Below are 12,451 nucleotides of genomic sequence, written 5' to 3'. Positions count from 1 at the left end.
AGATTTCAAATCTCCGGAAACGCGGGAATGTTCGGACGGTACGAACTGGAGTTCGGACCTTCCGAAGTTGTTCATCACTGTCTAAAAGAACTGTTCGGAAGAAACGAAGTTTGATCGGTCCTTCCGAAGCATATGTTCGGACCCTACGAAGTCAAGAACGGAAGATCCGAAGTCATTCCAGAATTACGCAAATTGATTTCAATCACATCGGACGTTCCAAAGTATAAACAGAAGATCCGAACCTTGGCGTCCAAGACTAGTATAAATAGGCCTTTGAGGATGCATTCTCATCATCCCACTTCATTCTCTCTTGTCTCTTACAAAGCTTTCTACTATCTCTTGTGTGCGTTGATTAAAAGAGTTGTAATATCAAAAGAGTTGTAGAAAAAGAGTGAAAGTAATACTCTCGAGTGGGTTGTAAAGTTCGTGGCTATCCTTGGAGCCCTCAAGGCCAAGTAGACGCATCGAGGCGTGGTTGTAAAAGCTAGCTTGGAGCTCCTAAAGCCAAGTCGTTATAGTGATACCTCGATCCTCATCGAGAAGGGGAGACGTAGACGATTCTTCGTCGAACTTCCATAAACATCTCTATCCCTCTTTACTTTACGCATTTATTTTACGCACTTACTTTACGCATTCATTTATAGTATTTGTGATTGTCCCTCAAGTCTTCCGCTTGCAATTTTTGCAAACTCGTTTTAAAACGCTAAAGGGCCTTGAAGAACCTATTCACCCCCCCTTTAGGTTCTTCAAGTGGTATCAGAGCCAAGTTTTTCAAAATCTTTTAAATGACCAATCTAGCAAGCGAGTATGCCCAAGGACAATCCACAAATCGTCCCCCTCTTTTCAATGGTACTAATTACGGATATTGGAAGAATAGAATATCTCTATACATCCAATCTGTCGATTACGACCTTTGGAAAATATCGGTGAAAGGTCCCTATATCCCCATGAAAACGGTGGATGATAAGGAAATTTCTAAGGGAATGGATGACCTCACCAAGGACGATATGAAACTTATCTCTCAAAATGCTAAAGCTATGAATATTATTCATTGTTCCCTAGATATGAATGAATACAACCGAATCTCGGCTTGCACCTCCGCCAAAGAGATTTGGGACAAATTGGAGATTTGCCACGAGGGAACAAATCAAGTCAAAGAAACGAAGATAGATCTTCTCCAACTCAAGTACGAGACCTTTGAGATGGAACCCAAGGAGGATATCGACACCATGTTCCGGCGGCTCACCCAAATCATCAATGAGCTTGCCCAACTTGGTGAGAACTACCCAACTAAACAAGTGTGGAGGAGAGCCCTTCGAGCACTACCGGCGGAATGGGATGCAAAGCGCACGGCTATCATTGAATCCAACAAGGGAGATGCGGCATCCTACGACCTTGATCAACTTCATGGGACCCTAAAGACCCATGAACTTGAAGTATCTACCCGGAAGGAGACAAAGAAAGATGACGACAAAGTAAAGGCGAAAGGGATCGCCTTGACCAGTCAACTTGAAGATAGCAACGATGAAGAAATGGCACTCCTCACTAGAAAGTTCAAAAGATTCATGCGGAGTTCCAACTTCAACAAGAAAGACAAAAAGATTGAGAAGGAAGTGACCTGCTACAACTGTCAACAAAAAGGTCACTATGCAAACGAATGTCCCTCCAAGAAGAAGGCCGGCAAAGACAAGAAGAAGTCCCTTCTAGCCACGTGGAGCGACAGTGACAACGAAGAGGAGTCTGCCCTATGCTTCATGGCGAAGGAAGATCATCTGACCGACTCGGATGACGACGAGGTACCCTCTTACGATGAATTACTCTCCGCTTACACTAGTATGTACAATAAGGCTAAGTCACTTAGAAATGAGAATAAACAACTTAAAACTGAACTAGAAGCTAGGATGCATGACAACACTAGGCTCAAGACAAACCTAAGAGACTTAGAGAAAGCCTTCAACAATTTCAATGTGAGTAGCGGTAAACTAGAAAACCTCTTAAGCATGCAAAGGTGTAACTTCGACAAAGGAGGTCTAGGATATGAAAAGAAATCAGTCAACTTCACTAGTCTTATCGCAAAGGCAAAACTAAGAACACCACCAACATGCACTTACTGTTGTAAGATAGGCCACATAAGACCTAAATGCAAGAAACTTAGACACCAACACAATAAGAATAGTTATTGAAAATGGATCCCCAAATCCCCAACTACTACTAACCTCAAAGGACCCAAAGAAACGGGTACCAACTATCAAATTGTATCTCAATCTTATAGGGACAAAGGGGAGACAAGTCATCGAGCACTTGGTATCTTGACAGTGGATGCTCTCGACACATGACGGGAGAAAAGAAGCTGCTACAATCCATTCGACCAAAAGAAAAGGGATCGGTGACCTTTGGAGACAACAGCAAAGGGATCATAGAAGGCATCGGCTCAATAGGTATATCTAACTCTACTAGTATTGATGATGTACTTCTTGTGAAAGGACTTAAACATAACCTCCTAAGCATTAGTCAATTGTGCGATAGGGGTTATGAAGTCAAATTCACACCACACGATTGCACTGTATCACTCACAACTGACAAATCCATTAGTTTCAAAGGTTATAGAAGTGAAAATGTTTACAAGGTCGATTTGACTTCATCTTTTTCAAAAATAAAAAGCCTTGTAACATTAAATGTTGATGACAACAGTCTTTGGCATAGACGACTTGGTCATGTTGGGATGAGCACCATAGAAAAACTTTTAAAACTTGACCTAGTTTCCGGAATGCCAAAGCTGAATTTAAAATTAGATTCTTTTTGTGATGCTTGTCAACTTGGTAAACACACAAAGGAATCTTTCAAAAATAAAAATTTTGTATCCACTTCTATGCCCCTTGAATTACTTCACCTAGATTTATGTGGTCCCTCGAGGACAACTAGTCTAGGAGGTAAATCCTATGCTTTTGTCATTGTGGATGATTTTTCACGTTTTACTTGGACATTGTTTTTAGCCCACAAAAGTGATGCCTTTGATCATTTCAAAATTTTTGTCAAAAAGGTTGAAAATGAGACAAATCTTTTGATCAAACAAATCCGTAGTGACCACGGAACGGAATTTCAAAATGAAAATTTTTCAATTTTTTGTCAAAGCAAAGGCATTGGTCACAACTTTTCTTGTCCTAGAACTCCTCAACAAAACGATGTCGTTGAGAGGAAGAATAGGACCCTAGTAGAGATTGCAAGGACCATGCTATGTGAGCATTCTCTACCAAAATATTTTTGGGCTGAAGCGATGAGTTCTGCTTGTTACATCATCAATCGCGTATCAATAAGGTCAATTCTCAAGAAAACTCCATACGAACTATGGAGAGGGAGAAAGCCTAACATTTCTTACTTCCGCGCTTTTGGATCAAAATGCTTCATCCACAACAATGGTAAGGACAACCTGGGTAAGTTCGATGCTAAATCGGACAAAGGTATCTTTCTTGGTTACTCTACTTCTAGCAAAGCATATAGAGTCTTTAATAAACGCACTTTACTAGTTGAAGAATCTATTCATGTCATATTTGATGAAACTAACCCTTGCTTGCCTAGACCTGTTGTTTCTGATGATGATGATATAGATATCCTTGGCGAAAAGTTGGAGTCCACAAGCCTAGATGATGTTCCTAAAGATCAAGAGGACGCACCTCTTCCGAAGGAGTGGACTACGCACAAGGATCATCCCATGGACCTCATCATTGGTAGCCCATCGAAGGGAGTATCTACTCGCTCTTCTAATATGTGCAATTATCTTGCTTTTCTTTCTCACATAGAGCTTAAGAACATAGAAGAAGCTTTACTTGATGATTCTTGGATTATTGCTATGCAAGATGAACTAAATGAATTTAGAAGGAATAAAGTTTGGAATCTTGTACCTAGATCCACTGATAGACCTGTCATAGGAACTAAATGGGTATTTAGGAACAAGTTAGATGATCATGGTACAATCACTAGAAATAAAGCTAGGCTAGTAGCTAAAGGATATAGTCAAGAAGAGGGAATTGATTATGATGAGACTTATGCTCCTGTTGCTATACTAGAATCCATTCGCATGCTACTTGCTTTTGCTTGCTCTAGAGACTTTAAATTGTTTCAAATGGATGTTAAAAGTGCTTTTCTTAATGGTGATTTGAAAGAAGAAGTGTATGTTGAGCAACCTGTTGGTTTTGAAGATGTGCACTTATCTGATTATGTGTATAAACTTGATAAGGCTTTGTATGGTTTGAAACAAGCTCCTAGAGCTTGGTATGAGAAATTGTCTACTTTCCTGCTGTCTAATGGTTTTTGTAGGGGTAAAGTTGATATTACCTTGTTTACCTTGACTAAAGATAATGATTTGCTGATAGTACAAATATATGTAGATGATATTATTTTTGGTGCTACTAATGAACACTTGTGTAGAGATTTTTCTAAGCTTATGCATGATCACTTTGAGATGAGCATGATGGGCGAGCTCAACTACTTCCTTGGTCTCCAAATCAAGCAATGCAAGGATGGTTTCTTTGTCAACCAAGGGAAGTACATCAAGGAGATGCTCAAAAAGTTTGGGATAGAGTCTTCCAAAGCCTCATCCACACCTATGAGCACGACAGTCAGACTCGACAAAGATGAGGGAGGTAAACCTGTTGACCAAAAGTTATTTCGTAGCATGATTGGCTCCCTACTCTATGCGACTGCTAGTAGACCTGACATTATGTTTAGTGTTTGCTTGTGTGCACGATTTCAATCATGTCCAAAGGAATCACACTTATTCGCCTTAAAACGCATTTTCAAATGTCTTTCAAATACTCCAAATCTCGGATTATGGTATTCTAAGAACTCATTTTTTGATTTAAAAGCTTACTGTGATGCCGACTTTGGAGGATCTAAGGTGGATAGAAAGAGCACTAGTGGTACTTGTTTCTTTTTGGGAAATTGCTTGGTGTCATGGTTTTCTAAAAAGCAAAACTGTGTTGCACTTTCAACGACCGAGGCCGAGTATATGGCTGTCGGTAGTTGTTGTGCACAAATTCTTTGGATGAAGTATCAATTACTCGACTATGGTGTTACTTTTTCAAAAATTCCAATCTTTTGTGATAATACAAGCACCATATGTCTAACAAAGAATCCAGTTCAACATTCTCGTACAAAACATATTGACATTCGACATCATTTTATTCGTGATCACATTGAGCAAAATGATGTTGAACTTCACTATGTTGACACCAAGAATCAAGTTGCTGATATTTTTACAAAACCACTAGATGAATCTACTTTTACTCGTTTGCGTGGTGAACTTGGCATGATTGAGTTGTAAACATTAGTCAAATACTCTCGTACATATTTGTTAAATTGAGGGGGAGTATTATTAATGTGAGCATTATAATGTCGGATAATACAAATTAATTGTATTTATCCATAATTATGGCTCAACATTCATTTATGTGCTAAATATTTTAAATTTTAGGTGTTCCTCATCTTGGCTACTTCGGAATCACTGTTCCTCATCTTGCATTTATTAATGGATATTTTACCTGTTTATTTGTCTCTCTTTATGCTTATGTCTTTTTTATTATCGCAAAAAGGGGGAGAATTTATTTGGTTAAAATTGCTATTAAATGGTTATTAAATAAATTCGCCTTAATTCAACCTCTTAGACTTGTTATTTGATTAAGGGGAGTTATTTAATAACATTTAGATTATGTTGATTATTGTTTCTCAATTTTTAACCAAGTTTTGTGATCATCAAAAAGGGGGAGATTGTTACGCCTTAAACGCATATAAATCTCGAGGATGAGATTAATGTTTTTAATGCTGTAACATATCCCAAAGTTTTTGTTTTGATGATACCAAAACTTGGGTTAAAAATGTACTAATGTTTTATATTGAGGCATGCAGGAAATTAAGAACAAGGTTACGTTCGGAAGATCCGAAATTTGGTTCGGACGTTCCGAAATTGTGCAAATCAGAAGCAAAATAGAAGCTGTTCGGAAGCTGCGAGGAGCAAGTTCGGACGTTCCGAAGACTGGATCGGACGTTCCGAACACAAGCAATCAAATCACTTCAATCCGGAGAAAATTTGATCTGACCGTTGATTGAGTAGATTTCGGACGCTACGATGGACATGATCGGAAGCTACGAAGTGTTGAAGATTTCAAATCTCCGGAAACGCGGGAATGTTCGGACGGTACGAACTGGAGTTCGGACCTTCCGAAGTTGTTCATCACTGTCTAAAAGAACTGTTCGGAAGAAACGAAGTTTGATCGGTCCTTCCGAAGCATATGTTCGGACCCTACGAAGTCAAGAACGGAAGATCCGAAGTCATTCCAGAATTACGCAAATTGATTTCAATCACATCGGACGTTCCAAAGTATAAACAGAAGATCCGAACCTTGGCGTCCAAGACTAGTATAAATAGGCCTTTGAGGATGCATTCTCATCATCCCACTTCATTCTCTCTTGTCTCTTACAAAGCTTTCTACTATCTCTTGTGTGCGTTGATTAAAAGAGTTGTAATATCAAAAGAGTTGTAGAAAAAGAGTGAAAGTAATACTCTTGAGTGGGTTGTAAAGTTCGTGGCTATCCTTGGAGCCCTCAAGGCCAAGTAGACGCATCGAGGCGTGGTTGTAAAAGCTAGCTTGGAGCTCCTAAAGCCAAGTCGTTATAGAGATACCTCGATCCTCATCGAGAAGGGGAGACGTAGACGATTCTTCGTCGAACTTCCATAAACATCTCTATCCCTCTTTACTTTACGCATTCATTTATCGTATTTGTGATTGTCCCTCAAGTCTTCCGCTTGCAATTTTTGCAAACTCGTTTTAAAACGCTAAAGGGCCTTAAAGAACCTATTCACCCCCCTTTAGGTTCTTCACAATTAACCAGAATCCCCAAAACCATCAGGTTTCCCCATTATATGTCTTCCACGTGGATATCTCTTCATCTCATTTAGGGTTTTAGTTACACCCAAGGAATTCAATTATGTGATGCAAAAGCTTAAATGGAAGAAACATATACCAACTTAGAAATGGATATCAGTGCATTGTTTGTCGCCTGTGAGGAATTAGGGAAACCGAGACTTGACCCTTCTTGTATATCAGTGCAATATTTATACAAATAAATAATACAAATGAATCTATTTTTTTTTTTAAAAAAAATAGATAATATAATGAATTTAGGTTTGCATAAAAAATAAAAATAAATATTAATAGCGAGTCTCTGTTATGGCCCATTGCCCCAAATCCGGCCCACGTCTTCTATTAAATAACTTGGAGAACAGAACGCGTGGAGGATTAGGGCTTCCATCGGGATCGTATTTCCCCTTCGATCTCTTCGTATTTCCCCTTAGCAGGCCAAATCCGGTAATAGTTGGCGGTAAATGTTTGGTTTTCTTCTCCTTCTTTGTTTTATTTTTGTTTCTTTTTTTTCAACCCACTCTGTGTTGAATTTATGCTACGCTAGCCGTGGGTTGACAATTGATTCCGAAAGGATAGAATATAACATACAATTTGAGTTTCTGATGTGTTCAATTTGCTTTTGTAAATGTTTGAAAACTTTTTCCATCCAAATTTCCTTACGAAACCTAGGGCCCCAACAAAAAAATTTGATTTGTGTGCATATAAAGCGTGGAGAATCAAAGAGAGTGGATTCAAATTAATGGGTTCCTAATTTTGCAGGGCTTCATCCAATGGGAACGTTTTCAGACTCAAGGCTACGTGATGTAAGTTGTTCGTTGCTTTCTAATCCATGTGATTCGATCCTTTGGATCTTTTAGCTTTCCCGGTGAAGATGCACATGCACAGAATTTGGGAAAGAAGAATTCATCGTACTCTTTTACTCTACTATGAGTATATACAATAGTTTACACTCGAGTCTTTTACTGTATTAGTATTTGACAGTTATTTGTGCTTAACACTCAGTATTATCTTTAATTTACACGCACACCCCATCTTTAGACATGAATGTCGGAAACTAAACTTTGTTTAAATTTGTTGACAGTTATGTGATAAATATTTTGATCCAAGAAAATCTATATGCTGTGAAAATCCAAGAAAAGCTATATGCGGTGGAGGGAGGACGAGGTTTCATGTCGGTGGTTTAGCTCATATCAAGGACAAAGCGGAAACTGCCTTAAACTTCTACAATAAGAAAAAAGTTAGAGAAATTATTTGATGTTGTTAATAGCCTTGTTTGCTTAATACTGGTAATGGTTTTGTTTGTGTATTTTTTTGGTTGGTTACAGCGAAAGAATTTCGTTCTCGATAAGGTTGTCAAGGTTAACCGTGTATCTGGTGGTGCTATGTTCTGCATGACATTTTGGGCAAAGAGGGACGAAAATGACGAGCGCCGTCTTTTTCGAGGTGTTTATTGTGAGGGTAAAGTATTGCTATGTGAGATCAAGGTACCATCCTCGCCATTTTATCATTGTTCCTGGTTTATTTGAATGTTCAATGATATGTCTTGTGTTGATGGCGATGGCCGAAATTTCCTGGTTTACAATCTTGAAATACCAATCTCCGGTGCCACTAGTGTCAGGCACGAAATTCGAACAAAGATCGAATGAAATAAAACCCTGTGTTCATTATGGATTTGGATTTAACTAATTTTTTAGCTCTTCAAAACAGGTGCTCGTTACTTTTGTTAATTGAACGAGAGCTCTGTGAATTTATAAATCACATGTTCAAGCAATTAACTATAAGAGATGAAACTGCAGAGAGTTGACATAGATGACAAAGCAGGAATATGTAGGTCAATACTATCTAAATATTCTTTTAAAATGTGGTGGTATTCTTGTGGCCGGGTGATTTGGCAGGGTGCTTTTGATTAAATATGTGAAGATTCTCTTCGCTACGGATTGATGTTGTCTGATGCTAGAGCGAGGCTTCGCCCTAAGCATAAGTGGAGCCTGCGACCAAGTTTGAAACTAATATCTTTCGCCATAATTTTGGAGTAGGGCTTGAATAGGCGAAAGAGGAATATAAATGCATCCTCAAAAGGCTTACTTTTTATCTTTATTTATCTTTTTATTGGCATATGAAGTTTAGAAGTTAATCTGTTATCGTTTTTACTTTTTAGGATGGCGATTGTGAAATTACGATTCCAGCTGGCCACGTAGATGGTGTACCTGGTCCATCTCCAATTGGGACAGATGACCCTTTTTACGAATGGTACCGTGATGTGTAAGTCTTTTATTCTTTTGTCATTGGATGGGAATTTATACATTCTTGCTTTAAGTTTGTGTGAATTGGAAAGTCGTACATTCTAGTCGTTGCTAGGGATGCGTTGACCACAGTTGGTAATAATCTTAAAAGCTGTGTCGTGTTTGCAAATTTCAGTGATGGGGATTGTGATTGTGCTGGCTAGTTATTTTACTTAGGTGAAGTGCCTCGGTAGTGCGCGAGCTCAGATGTTGGATGAATGTTTGCATGTTTAAAATCTCTTTTTAAAATGAAACATGTTTACATTTTTTTGGTGTTGTCTTCTCTTATTGGTTTTTTTTTTGGTCAAATGTACAAGGTATCTAAATGCCCCCGATGTCTGCTCTGAGGACGAGGATGATGAGGATGATTCAGAAGATGAGAAGTATTAACTCAGCTGCACGTCATGGTGGTGGTTGGACTAACAAATTATGACTCCAAATTCCCGTGGTTTTCAAGGGTGTTGATAATTTACAAGAGTTGGGAGTGAATGGCTATGAATGCACCATGTTAATTTCTACTTCAGTGTTCTTGTAGTACTGAGTTCGAACTGGAAACTTTATTATGAAATTTGTGTTATATTATGGGCAGTGTGTTGCTTATATTTTAAATCTGTCTGAAAGTTGGCTTGGCTATGAATAAACATAATTCACTATTTTAAACAATATTATATAATTTTAAATAGATTGTATTTATTTAATTAAAAACAACATTCAAGCATCATTGTACTGAAATGTCCTTTTAGTGAGGTTTTTCCTTCTTCATGTCGGTAGTATCTTCTTTCACCATCTTCAAACTTGAAATTAACGAACGAAAAGTTGTTCATTTTTAATATTCTTCAAACTAATACGTCTGTCGGTCTGTACGTTATCGTTAGAATTCAATCAATCATCAATTTAAGCCACATGTTACCAAACATGTACTTCAAGATTTTTTCATATTTTTAATAGATTATTTTCAGGCTTTTTTAAAAAAATAATATAAATTTAAAACAAGTTTATTAAAATATTGCAATACAGAAAGTTTTATGGAAATAGTACAATCGGTGAAACACGGCTCCGGATTCTACTTTTTTAAAAAAAAATTTAAAAATAAAAAAAAGAAGTCAGGATCCGTGACTCATGTTCACGGATTCAGTTCTCCTTAAATTCAGCTCATTCGGCGGAACCCCTCTCCATCCAATTCCCATTCGCAACTCTCTTCTACATCTAATTCACGAAATTTCGGTGGCGCAATTATTCGTCCGAGAAAATTATAATCATGTTTTCAATGTTTTCGATGTTTTTCAAAAACATTATTACATTTTATTTAATTAGAGAAAATACATAAGCATTTTTTTAAACTTTTGCGAGCACTTATACTGTGAAATATTTAACAAACAATAATAATTTTAGAATATCATATTTAGATAAGATATAATAATCATTTTTTTAAATGACTTTTACCATATTTGTTAATCATATTTTGCAATAAACAGAATTAAATATAGTTTTATATAAATAAGATTAATTTTAATATCTATACTTTTTTTAATATACACTCAAATTTTACACAAGCTAATTATAATAAGAATATTATATTTCTTTAAATTTTAATTAATTCTTTAGTTAATTATATGATGATACGGTACAATAATAATTCAGACTAATATTCTTTGATTAATATTAGTTAAAATTAGTATTTTTTATACTTAATATTAATTAGTTTCATATATTATTTAAAAATGTTATTGAATCAATTAATCTTATTAGTATTTGCTTAATGTAATAATAATACCAAAACTATAACAATATACAATTACATGCAATTAAGTGTAGGCAACTCAAACCTAAAATTTCAAGAGTCACTTACAAGTTTTTTATTATTATTATTATTATTATTATTATTTATATTATCAAATCAATTTAATTAAAATTTATATTTAATAATACCAATTTTGTTTTTATAATAATAATAAAAAAATTGTGGCTTATATTAAGAATTTAAAATTTTAAACACGTGTGATTATAATTTAAAAATATATCAATTTCTTATGTTAAAAAATTTAACAATTTAGAGTATCAATAAATTTTAAAAGAGAAAAAACATAATAAACATAAACAAATGAAAAAATTACAAAATAAAGTTATTTTTTTCAAAAGTGTTTTTATACATAAGCACGTGATAAAAAAACTTTTACCTTAAAACTTAATTTAATTACTAAAATAAAAGTTTTAATTAAATTAATTCAAAATATACCATTGAATAAAAATAAATTAATATTATTATTCTTATTATTATTATTAACAATATTAATTTAATATATGTACTATCGAGGTGTGCAACTTTGAAATAATTATAAAGAATCATTTATATTGTTTTTTTAAAAAAATGGTAAATACATGTAACGCTTACCAAGTACGCGTGATACATTAATTTTACAATTATTTTTTTCTTCACTTTATTTTATTACATTATTATAATTAAAACATTAAACTGTAAAAAAAACCGCTAATATTAACTCATTCTCATATTTAAATAATATAATATAATTACGTTTAAAATACAGACTTTGAAATTTTTTTTCAAACATCAATTTATATTTATTATTACTTTATTTTTAGTATTCATATTACAAATTTTATAATAAAATAATATTAGAAATTTTTTTTCAAACATCAACAATTTATATTTATTATTACTTTATTTTTAGTATTCATTTTACTAATTTTATAATATAATAATATTAAAAATATAAAATATAACTAAATTATACATAATTTTAAAATGCAACCGGAAAAATTTTAATAGAAGAGAGTTGTGTGGGGACCCGGACGCTAATCATCTTTTTAATTGTCATTGGGACTAATTAATCAATTATAAAATAGGGTCTAAAAATTTTCTTTTTAAAATGCGGAACGTAGTGAAATAAAACATATATACATCTCAGTATAAAATAAAGTACGCGTCTCGTACTATATACAATCTGTCTCAACTAGGGTTTAACAACTAAAAAGCAAGTGTTCAAAACCCTAACTCTAGTCCAAGTCCGTGGCCTCCAATCTAATCTCGATCTTCATCTCTGTGACCCTGGACCTGTCCCACCTGTCGTCATGCACACATACAAAACACGACAACAGCCGGATAACTCCGGTGAGAATAAAATCCCAGTATAAACAATGTAATCATGCAATCATATAAAAGCATAAATAAACATCAATGCATGTATCTAATCTGACTACATGAATTAATGGCTTGTTCTCTAATCTGCTCTG

General features: G+C 35.2%; 1 protein-coding gene across 4 annotated transcripts in view; it reads left to right on the top strand.

The window, feature by feature from the left end:
- Positions 1-9,808, top strand: part of LOC140837994 (uncharacterized) — a 31,537-nt gene extending 21,729 nt beyond the window's left edge. Inside the window, exons 1-6 of one of the 4 annotated variants that reach the window (XM_073204087.1) lie at positions 7,209-7,374; positions 7,677-7,720; positions 7,999-8,154; positions 8,243-8,401; positions 9,076-9,167; positions 9,517-9,808. In XM_073204087.1, the coding sequence (XP_073060188.1) occupies positions 7,224-7,374; positions 7,677-7,720; positions 7,999-8,154; positions 8,243-8,401; positions 9,076-9,167; positions 9,517-9,589 (675 nt within the window). In that variant the 5' untranslated portion in view covers positions 7,209-7,223 and the 3' untranslated portion in view covers positions 9,590-9,808. Of the gene's footprint in view, positions 1-7,208; positions 7,375-7,676; positions 7,721-7,998; positions 8,155-8,242; positions 8,402-9,075; positions 9,180-9,516 lie in introns of those variants that run through there. The other 3 variants (XM_073204081.1, XM_073204098.1, XR_012119521.1) reach the window with 3 other exon arrangements.
- Positions 9,809-12,451: the final 2,643 nt, after the last annotated feature.

The sequence above is a fragment of the Primulina eburnea genome, chromosome 1, assembly GCF_022965805.1.
Source record: "Primulina eburnea isolate SZY01 chromosome 1, ASM2296580v1, whole genome shotgun sequence".
Taxonomy (NCBI): Eukaryota; Viridiplantae; Streptophyta; class Magnoliopsida; order Lamiales; family Gesneriaceae; genus Primulina; species Primulina eburnea.
The sequence above is the reverse complement of the archived record's forward strand: the minus strand, read 5'-3'. Positions and strand labels throughout refer to the sequence as shown.